The following is a 16,398-nucleotide window of genomic DNA, read 5'->3' as shown; positions in this document are numbered from 1 at the left end:
ATATAGTAAAGTTGAGAATATACACTGATTACTATATGGTGTGAAAACACGATTCCTAAAAATTTAGAAAACAATAAACTTACCTCGAAATTTTAATAAAAAAACCACAGTGTTCAATAGGTACTTTACAAAACAATGTTTTTTTTTTTATATCAACTGAACTAAATAGAACACGTATAAGTATGCGATATACATTTTTCAAATGGCTTTAATTTCGTTTATAAAAACGTACATTCTGGAATATAGTTTACCGCAAATGACAACACGGAAGACAAAAAAAGAAACAAAACAGAAGAAAAACTAAACATAATCAAAATTCAAACGTAAAACATAAATAAATAATTACGAAACAAAATAAAACAAAAATTATTCACATAAACAAGGATACTATAAAGATACTTGAATGTGGTGCCAGCTGCGGTAACAAAAGGGTCACTAACTCAGTATTTCCTGGAATACGCAATGCGTTCCCGGCACTAATTTTCAATTAGGACCATAGTTACTTAAATTACACACAAACAATTATTATCCACAGTACTTTCAATAATAAAACGACAATTAAATAAATAATTTTATTTCATGAATACGGAATGATTTTACGCTTACACATTTATACATCACATGAGCAGTCTTGCAAACTTACGATGATAATAATATTTGGTTACAAAAGTCTATAAGAGGCGTTTTCTCTATATTTTTAACCGAATTAAAAAAAAGAGGAGGTTCTGAATTCGACTGTATGTTTTTTTTGTATGTATGTTACGCGATAACTCCGGTATTTGTGAACTGATTTTCATGATTCTTTTTTTTTGTTGGAAAGGGGGTACTTCCATAGTGGTCCCATTTCATTTTGAAGAAAATCATCCACCTCTTAGGGTGGCTGTTGACGCATGAAGATTTATTTTATAAATAGCGCCTAACTTTAATTTAGGAGCAATTACTTTAATGGTCGATTTTGCTATTTCTCCAATTCAAGGTGTTTTTCTCTCAATGTACTTTGAGTAGTGAGAACCGATTTTTATTATCTCCAGTGTCAAGTCCTTTATAGTGGCGAACTATATTTCAATAAAACTTAGCAAATAAACGTAATTCCACGTACTTTTGAGGTCGGTTTTTTTAGTAGGTACTCTGTACTGAGATTTTTAAATCAATTCCATACAAACGAAAAATATTATTCATTGTAAGTGTTTGAGTGTATAACCAAGTCATACAACCACATCAACAAACACAGAGCATACAAATATAGCACACAAATAAACAGGCGGTTTTAAAAATTTCGTTCTAGATATGGCGTTCTAATTTTCAATCTTCAACGATTTATTTCTTCGATTATTAAAATATAAAAAAACATTGAAAACGAACAGAGCCATATAAGCAAAAATTAAAAACTACACAGGAAGATAACTATTTATTTGATTCTTAAATACTATCGACATGACGCATGCGTAATTATGGAAAGTAATACATTAGGGAATTGTACTTTTACGCATTGTTAATGGTTATGATCGAATAAAATGACGAATGATGCGCAATTCAGCCGAGTAATTTTCGACAGATTTATCCTTTACCTTACAATAATTTGTAGACCAAGAAAAATTTTGTGGCAAAATGTAAAGGTAACATTTTTCACAAATTTATTTAAATAAAAAGGAATTAACTTATTAGATAATTACAAGAATGTTAATTATATATAATATGTATCTAGGATCGGCAGTTTAAAGCACGTAAGTAAAAAAATATTTTTTTAAATATTAATAGACTACAAGCCCGTAAAGCCTATTCCTTTGTTACACATTAAATTATAGTGGCGTAATTTCCACTTATCTATTATCTTCAAACTTTACTTTTTGGTATAATAAAACAATAAAGCATTTTTCACATTGATCTGCAACGGTCAATGTTTTTTTACAACAGGGTTTTAATCTGTCGATTACAGACCATAGACAATACATAATATTCCTTACAATAAAGTTTTCGTGTCGAGAGATATTAGTCTAGAAAAAATTAAGTAAAAATCAAGCAAATATGATTAATACAACGTCATTTATTTCAAATATATGTACGCTGTTGTTGAGACATGGTCTTAGAGATATACAATTTTTCTTTGGTAAACAAAACATACATAACTTTATTTTGTACATACATAGGAAACATAAACTTATTTTAACCTCTGACGAAAAAAGGAGTGTTATGTACTAAAGTAATTTTGACTTTAAGGATATTTTTAGTTTCACTTATATTATAGCACCCTCGTACTCAGTCACACGTTTTTTTATGATACCAAGAGACGGGACGAGCAAGTCGTGGGCCTGGTGGTAAGCGACACGCCTGTCCATAGCAGTTCCAGTGCCACTCAGAATTTTACATCGCAAACATCTGAAGGGCACTATCACTGCGCCCGTCACCCTGAGACACAAGTCTCATGTGCCAGTAGGGAAACATCTTAAATACTACAAAAGGGAGAAATTCATAAATAATTGTGCGGTATTTTAGAAGACCTGATAAAATTGTACTATAAGTAGTTATCAATAGCTTTTAGTTTTGTTATATTAAAGTCCACAGATAATAATTATATGGCAAGAACAAAGTCGAATATGGCACATTCAGTTAATACCATATTCACTCATTTAATAAAACATGGCAACAATGAAAGTCATAACTTTGATAAGAAGAGTTCCATAAAGGGCAATGCTCAAAGAATAAACCTTTAACTTTTGACTTTTAATGCAAAATGGCAAAAAAAATGTAGGTTTTCTAATATAAAACATAAAGATACTTTTCGATTGCTATATTAATTAAAACAGTTAGGTAACTCATTCTCTAATGATCTACATTAGAAACTCTTTGAAAATGATATGTTCGTTGCTCTTGACAGGGAAGACCGGCACGCTATGATGGCCGTTTCGGCATTTATTGTTCGAAATTTGAAACTTAAAAAAATGAAATCTAATACGATCTTCACTTATGGAATCGCTGGCCAGCACAACTTCTACCTCGATATATTAAGTAAATTATGTTTATTTTCATTTTACTCATACTTTTTAATCAGCTACCCGTTGCAATACTAGTTACAAATCTAAAAACTTATACATATATGTGACTCACATTTGATTTTATTTTTTCGATAGTGAATTGAGTCATATGAATCATAGCGTGACGGTACATGTAGGTTGTAATTCTTCACATTTAAGATTCCATAAATTCCGAACACACATTCCAATAATTCAGATTACTTCCTATAGCATCAAAAGATCTACGCAGGGTCATTTGTAAAATACTAACAGCCTCGCAGATCTACTTATATTACTAACATCTTATACAACAACCTTTGTTTCATGACTTTTTACCAAAAAGAAACCTTTAACTTTTTGTTGTACTGTCTGATACTTTTGATAAGATTTCACTTATTCCATCTTAACACAAATGTTACATTGATATTTCTAGTTAAAGATCAGCACTGGGCTTCGCCAATAGGTACTAAAATAAAAAATAACAAGAGATTTTAACTTAAAAAACTATCTAACAAAAAAATAGAAAATAAATCTCGGTTGCCCAGCTCAAAAGTTCCCATTATACTGGCAGCATTGCCTCGCTGAACGGCAATGGACACTTGCTGAACCAACCACGACCTAGAGCGGTAATCGCAGCCCCTGTCTCTGAGTCGGTACTGTAACCTGGAGACGTAGCTTAGGTTGCGTAGCGAGAGGTACTTTTAGAAATATAAACTGGGATTCACTTCATAACTTGATATTTATTGTTTTTTTTGTTTTTTTTTGTCATGTTTTCTTACGGAGGCTATTTCTAGATCTCTCAAGATGTTCTTGTTTTCTAACCTATTTTTTCAAACACATTCTAAATACAAAACTATATTCACTCAGCCAGTAGTTCTACTCATAGAGTAGAGCCTATACTACAGTACGAAGTCGTACGTGGGGTCCAAGGCAGATCATTTAGCATGTCTTAGTTTCGCTGCATTATCAGTCGCGGAACCCGCCAAGTTTGTCTTAAGTGGGACGCAGCAAAAGTGCTTACACATGTTGTGTCCCACAGAATACAACGACCTTTCCGCCAAGGAACCAACGTCAAACCTTGATACTTTTTACATCTATATTTGTTAAGTTCAAACTACAGACTTGTATATTAAACTGGACCGCGCACTTTTAACAGTTAATAAAACGAGCCGAGTGAAAGGCTTCAAAGTAGTAATGCGTCTCTTTCTAATAGGGTGTTCATTTATCTTTCAGCCAGCCATCTTGTTTTTAGCTTTTTAGTTTTTACAGAAAATGTGGCCGCTTATGGATGACAAAAACTACTAATATTATTGCATAATACAAATTAGTATACTTATTTGATATGTTACTTCATAATACAAGGTTTCATTGTTGATATATAAGTATTTTTTGTACTATTACAGTAAAAGCATCACCTTTAAGCAAACATACATATAAACAAACATACCAAATTGAATAAAGTTAATAGATTAGACATTACCTAAGAAGATTTTTTTTTATCGTTGGCAACTTGTTAGACAAGGATATACCACTATTTCGTGCTATCTCACGTGTCTGGGTTTTTTACTTTTACTTAAAATAAACCTGAACATAACCCAATAAGGTGTTAATTTGTAATATTGATATATCGAAGTGAGCGATCCAGTTTATAAAGTATATAAATCCGTGGTTCAACATGCAAGCGTCATTCCCGACGATTCCCACCCCAGCTCCTGCGTTTTGTATCGGTCTGGTATTGCGATTTCTTTTGTTACCGCACATAGTTAACGGTGATATTAAAACATGTTTACTTTAACACAAAAGTAAAATCTGATGAATTACGAAAAGTTATGGAACAAAAGTTGTTCTTTATGATGTTAGATTATAGTCCTGCGGGGTTGTTAGTATTTGAATAACCCTGTATAAAACGCTGTAAAGATATGTCGTTCAGTGCTTAGTCTGAATTATTATTTTATAACTCCCAGCACACTAACGATTCATATAAATTATTATAGCACCAGATAATCTACCTAAAGAGCCTTTTCGACTGCTATGTCGCTCATTGTTTGTGAAGACAAAACGGAATTGTGACTCTTCGCATTTCTTATGCTATATTACCATAGTACCAAAACATTATGAAGATTATTTGGAATGGTATGTTGTTAATTGCTATTACAGGCTAGTCAAGCGAACTAACCGTTTTAAGTTGAAAGACAGCCTGCAAACATAGATATTGTCTTTCCGGTTTGGCGTTGACATTTATGTGTATATTTATGTGTTTTTGTACAGAGTTTCCGGTCAAAAAGTTTGATTCTATATTTTGCTGTCCATTTCCCTTTGTTAAATCTGTCGTAAATAGGAATTTTAATAAGTGATATGAGATCGAAATTACAATTTCATTATAAGTACATTACTGCTTAAAACTTAATATTGTGAAGTCAAAGTTTCCACAAAATATGACTATTATACAAATTTTGTACTACTGTCTTACCTGTGTCTTTCATAGTGTATTTCTAGGTATATTTTCGCTAATTAAGGGAGCACGTTCTTCGGCGACATCGGTGCCTCTCTCTATTGTGAACAGTCTGGAAACAGGAAATGTTACTATTATGGTAACTGTTACTATTAAGATGTTATAATAGCGTTGCGTAGTACAGTTTAATAGTACATTGTGTATTAAGGATGGTAAATAAGAAACTACCAAAGAGGGTCTATTAGAGGCTGAGGGCTCTAATAACTCGAGTTTTGTATTTTTTTACCCTCTGTGATACGTACAATGTTTTTCATCACATTTGTGAGTAAATAAATACAACACAAATATGTTTGACAACTATCACAATACAACAATTATGGATTTGGCAATTGGCGGGTTTTTTGTTTTTCTTTTTAATTCTTCTATAGATAATACAACTTTATCTAAAATGTTGTAAGAAGCAAACACGCATACAGCCATGATGGATCGTACTAAAAATTTGCTAAATTTTTATACAGAAAAGAATTAAAACCAATTATAAGAAATTCTTAATAATAAGTAAATAAGTAATATGTGGCTGATTGCAATTAACTTCCCATTTAGATAACATTATAAGCGCATGTTTTAATTTTGAACTTAAGTAACCTCCTTCTTTGAACTTGAACCTGAACTTGAACCTATGTAAGGAAGTATGTCGTGCTACAAATTAAAAAAAACTCCTTACCGACCATGGCTGTAATGGGAAAGAAAAGGCCCGTGGTTTTTATTTGGGGCATTACAGTCAAGTTGGCCACCATGCAATTATACCATTTACAAGCAAGTTTGATGAAATATACTTTTTATTTCATGACACCAAGCGACGGGACAAATAGGTAGTGCGCCTGGTGGTAAGGGACACGCCTAGCCGTAAGAGTAGCAGTGTTACTCAGAGCTTTAAATAGCAAAGATCTTAGGGGCACTGCCACTGCGCCTGACATCCTGCGACATAAATTGACAAGTCTCATGTGCTTTTAACTTCACCAGCATCGTAACTCTTCAAAAACGGGATACAGTAATTTAACTTAAAAGTAAAAAGAACTAAAATTTACCTAAATATCTTAAACCAAAATGTAGCTACGTGCCTCTTACATTGCTAACTGGTAGTTTCCAGTGCCTTTATACTTAAGAGGTTCGGAGGACTCTGCAGCAACCATTCTTTCTTTTCTTTCGTCAATGTCTTAGTGACACTTTGTGGTTCGTTACTGTGGTGTTCTAGCACATCTCCGAGGGACCCAGAACCCCTTTTTATCCTGAGTGGCGAGAGCTATATTTCTTTTTTTATAATATCAAGTGACGGGACGAACGAGTCGTGCGCCTGATGATAAGCTACACGCCAGTCGCGCTTTGAATCGCAAAGATCTGAGGGGCACTAACACTACGCCCGTCACCCTGAGACATAAGTTGACAAGTCCCATGTGCCTGTAATTTCACCACCACCCTTACCTTTCAAAACCAAAACACAGTAATGTAGTACTTCCCTGGACGAACCTTTTACAAGAAGCTCTACTGCTACTACTTCTTTTTATACAGTTAATTTAAAGTCGCTTTAATTCACACAGAAAAGTAAAACCAAATGGGCATATCGGTTAGATAAACACTATGAAATTCATATTTATAATCGGAATTTTGCCAGATTTATTACAATTCATGTAAAGTTATTGTGGAAATGTCTAGATAAATGCGAACTTTAAAGTTGATGAGTTTCGTAATAATTATTTTTGATACACGTGCGGAAAGTTAGTCATTATTCACAAGTCTCGAGGCTTCAGAGTGACAAGTGAAAATGACAAATCCGTACGTGTATCAAACGACGTTTTTTAATACATTTGCGAAAAAAAATATATTGAAAGTAAAATAAAACAGTATTTAAAAAAAAACAAATTTTATTTCTTTGTCTGATAAAAATTCAGAGTACAATGGCAACTGTTGCCAGTATTCAGCCACATTAAAATTACTATTTTAGTGGCGCGGCGCGCAGCGGTCTCACGTAATACTCACCTCCGGCCATTGTTAATACTCAATCAGCCATCTTTATAGAAAATATTTTGGTATTTTTCAATGTAACCCGTTGTTTTATAAAACGCCTATGCAATTTAAATAAATAAGATTAAGAGTAAGTAAATATAAGTTTTAATGACGAATGACTTACGTCACAAAGCACTTATATATTAGATAAATCTACAACCTCTTTAGTTGTATGTTTAAGACTTGAAACAACAGTAAATTAAAAAAAATGGAAAAGTAAAAAGCACTAGTGCGAAAAATCCAAATTTTTGCCACGATTTGTAGCACGAGAAATACCACGTTTTGAGCAACAGTATTAAAAAGTTATTTGAAATTGCATAAAAGTTTAAATTTCTAGATTGAAAACGTAAGTCAAAGTATTTTACTAAGTCATGACAATCATCTTGTCATTTGACATTGACCTTTCCATTTCATAAGTTCTAAAAGAACAAATTGAAAGTCAACTTTAATACTAACAAAATGAAAATGGTGTAATTGGATTGGTTTGGCAACCTTAGTGGCCTAGTGGTTAGCATTGTGAGCGCAAGATGAAGCGGCTCCGGCGTCGATTCCCGGTAACACCAATTTGAGAAAAGAATTTAAATTGGTTCTTGATCTGCATCTTTTGGGTAGTGTCCCGGAGTGAATTGCCTGCTCTACTAGTTATAGTACAATTAATTCCCTACTTTTAACCGACTTCAAAAAAAGGAGGAGGTATGTTACGCGATAATTCCGGTATTTGTGAATCGATTTTCATGATTCTTTTTTTGTTGGAAAAAGGGTTCCTCCATAGTGGTTCCATTTCATTTTGATGAAAATCATCCACCTCTAAGGGTGGCTGTTCACGCATGAAGATTCATTTTTATAAATAGCGGCAAAATTTTATTATAAGGAGCAATTATTTTAATGGTTGATTTTGCTGTTTCTCCAATTCAAGGCGTTTTTCTCTCTCAATATACTTGTTGAGTAGTGAGAACCGATTTTTATTATCTCCAGTGTCAAGTCCTGTACAGTGTCGAACTAGGGGATATTTCAATACAACTTGACAAATAGACGAAATTCCACGTACTTTTGAGATGGGTTTTTCTAGTACTCTGCACTGAGATTATTTTAGATCTGTTAATTGAGTCTACCTATCTATCTAGTTCATTCTCGTTGTTTTGTCTCTTCATTTTTAGACTAATATACGTAAGCTAAAATGGAAAACCAACACCGAAAGGCGCATGTGTACGCGCAGCGATGACGTAAGTAAAGTGGCAGGCACTTGCGTCTTACTCTGGGCTTGGTAGAGCGAAAAGCAAAGAGACTTATTAACAACATTTCGGGGAGAGTGCGCAGGAACTTTTCAATTTAGTTCCACTCTCACCGTTCCTCCATCGGTCGATTAGAAGGTCCGGAATACTCCATCCTTATGTCAATGATATATCACCCATTCGCACTAAGTGTTTTGATTCCTCGTTTCTGATGCGTACGGCAAAGGAATGGAATACTCTACCAGCATCTGTGACTTCCGAAAAGTACCTACAATTTGGGGCTATTCAAGGCTAAAGTGAATAGGCATTTTTTTAAGCAAACGCGTACATACCATCGTCGGTTACGTCTTCGCTTAACATCGGGTGAATATGCAAGATACAATGCACCTGTGGAATTGACATCCAAACATAAATGAAATATTTGTACTAAGACAAACTTACCGTCGAGTTCTGCCAGTAACACTGCCATAATTATTATAAATGTGTGAGTCGGGATTCAGCGGCGTAATACTGCGGGGCGGCGGGGGGAATGGCGATCTGCCCCGGTTGTGGTAGTGTTGGAACAGAAACCCACTGATCGCGAGGGCCACCCAGAAGAGCGTTGACATTACATCTGTAAAGAAAAAGAATAGTGTCAAATGTTGTAATGACGCACAGCAATTCAAAATGTAATTATATATTAGGTAATGCACGAGGTACTTATAGACTCGGTGCTCATGCACTAGATACTTATGCACTCAGTACTTACGCACTAGGCGCTTACGTACTTATGCACTCGGTGCTAATGCAGTTTGTTACTTGCGTATTCGGTACTTATGCACTAGGTACATGTGCACGCGGTGTTAATGAATTAAGTAGGTACTTATGCACTCGCTGCAAATGCACGAGGTACCTATTTATGTACTGTTCGCTTACGTTTTTAAGTAGCTAATGCTTACACACCGCACTGTATATTTCATGAAGTTTTGTGTTAAGACATGTTGTTGACTCATTGCAAGACCCAATGAGAAGTGAATTAAAAAGTACATCTACCCTATATAGATTTTAAGACTTTCGTGGTTATTCACTAAATGATTATCACTAGTAACAGGTTTCTTACCACGGTATATCAGTCAACCCGTGACCATGGAGCGTGCAACCGTTCCGAAATATCGGGAAAATAAAAAGAAGTTATACCGTGGTAAGAAACCTGTTACTAGTGATACATCTACCCTGTTGGGAAGGGTTGTATTCATGTTGTATCATTGGCCAAAGACGTTAAATGCACAAATCTCGACTATATTAATTATCAAAGTCGTTTTTAAAGCGTCCCCCCTTCACTTTTGAATTATCGGTGCTATAAATGTAAAAATTGGGAAATATACCTCTCAGTATATTTGTAGCTTTGTAGCAAAAACACTTGAAATAGCGCTGTTATAGAATTCATAATAGGTATCGATGGCACTAAAAAAGAAATAGTCGTGTACAAGCTTTTACAGTATTTTTTTGCATTTTCGGATTCTCCCGCTCAAAAACACTTCGTAATTTTTTTCAGATTTATTTTCCAATTATTTTTATGATTATTTGGTACTCCAATATTTATTCTACGGAAAATAAAACGTACAATCTAGCACGAATATAGCAAGTATGTATTTTACATACTATCGATTCTTGCATGTTTATCACAAAATAACTTTCTAATATTGTTCGTGCATTTTCGCACATTTAAAATTTTTTACCAATTACTAGAATAACCGCGTAACTGCATAGTATTTGCATTGACAAATCTTAATATCTATAGTAAAATATAGTAATATTATGTTACATTTTAAAGTAAAATATAACTTTTCCCACGAATAATAGTGTAAACATCCGCCAAAGTAATTTTTACTACAATAAAAATTTAAAAGGGTTCTTTATTAGTTTCTGATAAACTGACAAATTTCCGTGTTTCATATTTTAATATAAGATATAATGTTTTTTTATCTTAAATTTTACATTGCATCTAATGACCATTAATACCAAGTAATATTATTTTTTAATCGCTCCTGTAAAGTTGCAGTTTTTCCTTTACACATTTATTCGGCGGTGGGGCGATATGTCGACAACTTAAAGTAGCTTTTACTGCACATAAAATACAGTTGAAACGGAATTTGTCTATGACAATAAATAAAACTTACCTCTCCATTGATAAGGAGGTGACAAATCAGCATAATTAAAATCATCCACCACGGCCCGTCTCAGAGTATTGATTGTAATATACTTCAAGTTAGATCCGATGTAATGATCCAATGCAAAGACAGTTGCGTACGCGCCGAGGACCGCACAACAGAATATGTTGGACAGGAACGTCATTGTGATCAGAGTGATTGATGTGAATAACATTACGACTACGAAAATAGTCCAGAATGTCGAATTTTGTTCAAAGATTAAGTGGCCAGCTGAAAAATAATAGATTTTGTGAGGCAAGTACCTACATTTTCTCTAGAAAATCCTCTTTATTCGAATCTTCTAATTAAGTCTTTTGAATTTGAATTTGAATAATGAACTTTTTCTACTTCTGTAGGTACGTTAATCTGTCAATTATAATTTCATAAACCAAATCACTTTTGTGATATGAACCACAATTCTGTCTATAGTACCTACTCGCTATTCGCGCCTTACCATGAACTCTTATTACAGTTCAGTATAGGTTCGTAACGACAAAAAAGTGATATACACTTTATGTAGCGCTGTCTTACAACAATTCATTTTAGATTCTAAATTGAATAGTAGATAATAAGAGTTCATGGTAAGGCCCCTGGACTGAAACATTTCATTATACTTCTGTATATTGAATAGAGTTACAAAAAAGAATGTCGTATTTTTGCTAATTAAAAGAGTCCCCTTAAATGCGTCACTGTGTTCCTGAACAGAATAATGTCACTATATTTGTGAAATTACTAAAATTCAAATTATTTATAGGAAATGAAACTATTTTTCCGGATGTAAATCGCTTATATTTGTTTTTCAAATAAAGCAACGTTTCGGGCCATTTACAGGTCCCATGGTCACGGTACCTGTAAAAGACCAGTAAAGGGTAAATAGTTCATTTCCTATGTGTAACAATCGCGAAAAACTAAGAATTCAAATTAATTTATTCAATAATATCACAAAATGTTACATAGCAGGTATAAAAGCGTAATTTGGCAAAAATAACTATTTATTTAAGAACAATGTATAAAATATTAAAAGTGACGCTATTCCAACGCACTATTTCCTCCTGATTTGTTAAAATATAAGCGGTAGGTACTTAGTACAGTAGGCCAATCACGGACACTTCTATTCTATCCCATTGTTTTGTTTTGTAGCGTCTTGCTTGTAGGCTTTCGTTTGAGTTTGTTGTCATGAGTAAATAACAAAATATACATTAAATATTGGTTGTATTTCATTATTTTAATTTACTCGTAGAAAAAGTATTGTATGCAATCATTACAGAAATAGGTCTCAAAATCTCGTACGTACTCGACTTTAATAACCCTTATTTGCAACGATTGCATAAAATACTAACATAGCAATTGTGTAACGACAAACTAGATACGATCTGCCGGAAATTCCCGAGACGGCGCGAGAAGTCTCTGATAGACGCGCGACGCGCTTTTAGGCTCGTATCTATTTATTTTTATTTTTAAACCTGCCTTCGAGACCAAACTGTTACCATGCCGGACTGCCACGTCTGCGTGTGGTGATGACGGTGGATCTTTGCGTCTCAGGTTCGATTTCTGGGCTGGGAGAAGTATTTGTATGGCCTACATTTATTTCTCTCGTGAGTTTGGGTGTAATTTGTGGATGTCTGTGTGTGTGTGTGTGTGTGTGTGTCCATGGCACCCGCGACACAGGGTTTCCCTAGTTTGGGGTTATGTTGAGTGTGTGCGTTATTATTATTTTATTTATTTAGGACAACTAACAACGCATACACTTAATACATACTATTTTGATTATACAATACAAATGGTGTAGTACTTAATTAAAGATTGCCACCACATGCAACAGTCAAACACAGTTAATTATTTACATACATAACCTACAGTTATTCACTCTTTTAATTTATATAACATGTAGGTAGTACAATATAGTATTCTCTAGTTTATATATTACACTAATTGACATAAATTTTATTATGCAATATGAATTGAGCCTTAATTTATTTTCTGTAAGAGTGCTATAGCACAAGTAACAAGGACAACATGCTGATAAATTCATAGGCATATGCTGTGGTTCCTAGTCACGTAAGCATGAAACAAAAATGTAAAACACCGCGAGTTTGTCCAACTACCAGGATTCGTTTGTAACATATTATGACCCTCTTTCAATGCTGTATATGGCATAGAATTATGTTATTGACGTGACTAAAATTGTGCCCTAAATACAAGGGTTAAAGAGGACAGTCCTGCAAACTTGCTCCATAGAAATCAAGTTCAATTTTATTTTAGATATTCATTAATCAAAGACAATTAGTTTCGGTACCTAGACACAATGTAGAAACTAACATATGTATATGTACTTAGTATCGTAGTTAGTCAGTTTCTCGAAATCAAAAGAGCCCTAATGTTTCAAGAGAATAGAATATTGGTTCTCTCTGTCTGTCTTTGTTTGACTCCCTATCTCTGTCTCTCTCTCAGCCGTCGATGCAGTGTGGTTGTCTGGTACATTATCGATACCTCCTGTTAATACTACGCCAACTTCAGTTTTTGAGCATTTTCTGTTATTTTTGTAAATAGATTAGTTTAGTTATTAGATTAGTATTTAGTAAATAATTTATTTGTTTATTTTATAATATTATGAAAAAAAATACAGAAAAATAATACAAAATACGAATTTCTTATTCCAATTTTGTTTTTTCTTTCTTTTATAGCCATTTGTGAAAAAGAAAATAAAGAGACGAAAACCAAAATATAAACAGAACAGGGGGTTGATTCTGAACCTTACGATAATTCAGTTGTCGACCGATTCGATTTGATATAGTACGATTTCTTTTCATTTTTATTCACAACACTCGAATCGAACATCAAACTGTCGTATTCGAAACCGAACCGAAATGACGTCACACCCCGTACTATTACTCGAACTTCTTGACCGGCAATGACTACAAATGTTATTCAGAACACAGTTATCGAATGAAAGTTACCGAACGTCCAATTGTTTAGAAAGCAAGAATGTAATATGGAAATCTCTTATTATTTTAAATAAAGTCTGAATTTTGTTCAATTTTATTAATTTATTTTAATGCAAGACCAATGCATTCCTATATTTTAGGCCCTTAAAAACGTATACAAAAGGATTTTAATTTTTCTTATAATCTTATTCACCGAATAACTCCTTAAACGCTGTTGGATAACGATATCGTAACCGAATCCGAATCGAATGTTTAACTCGAATGTTCTGAATAGCTCGGAAAGCGCTCTTCGCTTCGAGACCGATATCCAATCGAACGATTCGGTTAAAATAGGTGTCGTTAATATTATAACTCAAATTTGAAAATGTAAGACAAGTACCTACTACACTATTTATCTATGCTTGAAGCTTGTATTAACTAGTTTATAAAGCTTAAAAACCAATCTATACTCACGTGGCATTCCAAAGTAAATTATAGAAGAGAGCATAAATCCAAGATGTAACGTACAAAGAAACACAGACATTACAGGTATGCCGTAGAACCACCAGAACAATAACCATATTGCTCCGAAAAACACACCAGACAGAAGCGATGCTCCGAGCAAAGCTAAATCAAAAACAGAATCACTAAATAATAATTTTAGTATTTCCAGACCTAATAAATTGAAACTCATAACAATATAGATCCACTTAGGCCTGTATAGGTAGGTGCTTCGGGTAGGGAACTTATTTCTTACATTACTACACTCATGACGAAACCTAGTAATGAAGTTGGCTTTGGTATATGGAGATCGAAGATGCCGCAGATGTGTTTTATGACGACATCTGCAAATGCGAATGTGCGAAAAAAGTTTTTTTTCCAGAATAAATGTGGCTAATTGTGGATTTGATCATCATTGAATTATCTTTAATTTACGTAAAACCTAGTAATTTTACATAAATGTATTAAAACAGATGAAACATAGAAGGCACAGGTATAAACGAAATACTTCATAACTGTCAATGTAAACTCAATAATTTTTGTTTAGATAACAAACAGGTCGTTGCCTGCACTACACGCTCCCGAATTCTCGATCCTTAGTTAGCTAATTATAATAGCACTAGTGCTCGGCATGTCCTTTGAATAGAGCCTGCTCCCGACGATCTTGTCGTGACCTGCAAGACATCCGTATCCGCAAAAACTTAGTATCGATTGGTTTGGATGTCGGATGCGGAAGCAGATATTTAAAAACATATAGATAAAGGGGTTGCGGATGCAGACGTCTGCGGCATCCCTAATACGAATACGAAGTAAATATCCATATACTAAAGCCTCGGCTCTCAGCCAACAAAGTTTGTTTCTGAGTGATCCGATTCATCAGAGGTCAAAAATAAATTTTATTACAAATCAATATAAAAGTCACGTGCTTTGATACAGCAATAGAAACATCTGCGAAAACGTTTGTTCAAATTTTATAATTATTGCCCTTAAACTTGACAACACATATTAGTATATTTCCAAAATGTTAAATTACTACAATGAATTATTATAGAATTTCAGCCAAAAGACGTCCACAGCTGAACATAAGCCTCCCTCAAAAATCACATGTCGAGTACACAAACAAAAATCGAAATTGAATTTCGCTACGTATATACTATATATATTATAAATGCAACGTGTTTGGACATGTTTTTCAATAACTAATTAGAAGAAAAAATGTAGCTATTGTCCAGTATAGCTTTAAGGAAATCTAAATTCCTGCAGTACCTACATGTGGACTGAAACATCAAACCACCCAATATAGCCAAAATAAGGTAAATAACATCCAATGACGTAGGTTTAAATGAATCACACTCACCCGATTCGCTAATGTGACTGCTAATAATTGAGATCAATATGTACGTTATTATAACACCAGTGAACATTCCGACTAGAAACATTTCAGTCTTGAAGAAACGATGGCCGAAAAAGCATGTGAATAGGCCGATGAATATCAGCGTGGCGCAAAATATTTCTGATACAATATCGTCTGAAAAATGTAACGGATTATATCGATGCCTAAAATCTTAAAATATATCTATCTATTTAGAACCAGTGCGTATTCGGAAGGTTGTACTGTATTAACAGACATCAATGAAAACACCAAACAGTAGGTACAAAACCAGTAGCAGTAGAGCTCCTTGTGAAGGAGTTCGTCCAGGGAAGTACTGCCACCTTATCTATTTCTGCCGCCAAGCGGTTACAATGCGAGCATTATTGCCTTCATGGGACTCGTCAACTAAGTCGCAGGGTGACGGGTGCAGTGGCAGTGACCCTCCGATCTTTGCGATTAAAAGCTCAGTGACACTGCAACTGCTATGCATAGGCGTAAAGAAAAAAAAAATATCGGTTTATAAATCGAGAATACGACCAGATACTATGGAACAGTTGATGTATAAATTTTGTTAGTTGTAGTTGTAGTAGATATGATCTATCGAAAATATGACCACATTCTATGGAACGGCTGATGTAGTTTTATCGCAAAAT

General features: G+C 34.1%; 1 protein-coding gene across 5 annotated transcripts in view; it reads right to left on the bottom strand.

Moving 5' to 3' along the window:
• Positions 1–16,398, bottom strand: part of LOC113228886 (transmembrane 7 superfamily member 3-like) — a 33,936-nt gene that overhangs the window by 11,516 nt on the left and 6,022 nt on the right. For 3 of the 5 annotated variants that reach the window (XM_026462314.1, XM_026462316.1, XM_026462315.1), the window contains exons 5-9: positions 15,731–15,901; positions 14,347–14,499; positions 10,919–11,179; positions 9,201–9,372; positions 5,482–5,575 (exon numbers count right to left, since the gene is read on the bottom strand). In XM_026462314.1, the coding sequence (XP_026318099.1) occupies positions 5,491–5,575; positions 9,201–9,372; positions 10,919–11,179; positions 14,347–14,499; positions 15,731–15,901 (842 nt within the window). In that variant the 3' untranslated portion in view covers positions 5,482–5,490. Of the gene's footprint in view, positions 1–3,766; positions 5,576–9,200; positions 9,373–10,918; positions 11,180–14,346; positions 14,500–15,730; positions 15,902–16,398 lie in introns of those variants that run through there. The other 2 variants (XM_026462313.1, XM_026462312.1) reach the window with 2 other exon arrangements.

Source organism: Hyposmocoma kahamanoa, unplaced genomic scaffold (genome assembly GCF_003589595.1).
Source record: "Hyposmocoma kahamanoa isolate Upper Pololo Valley unplaced genomic scaffold, ASM358959v1 262, whole genome shotgun sequence".
NCBI classification, from domain to species: Eukaryota; Metazoa; Arthropoda; class Insecta; order Lepidoptera; family Cosmopterigidae; genus Hyposmocoma; species Hyposmocoma kahamanoa.
This window is presented reverse-complemented; position numbering and strand designations above follow the sequence as displayed.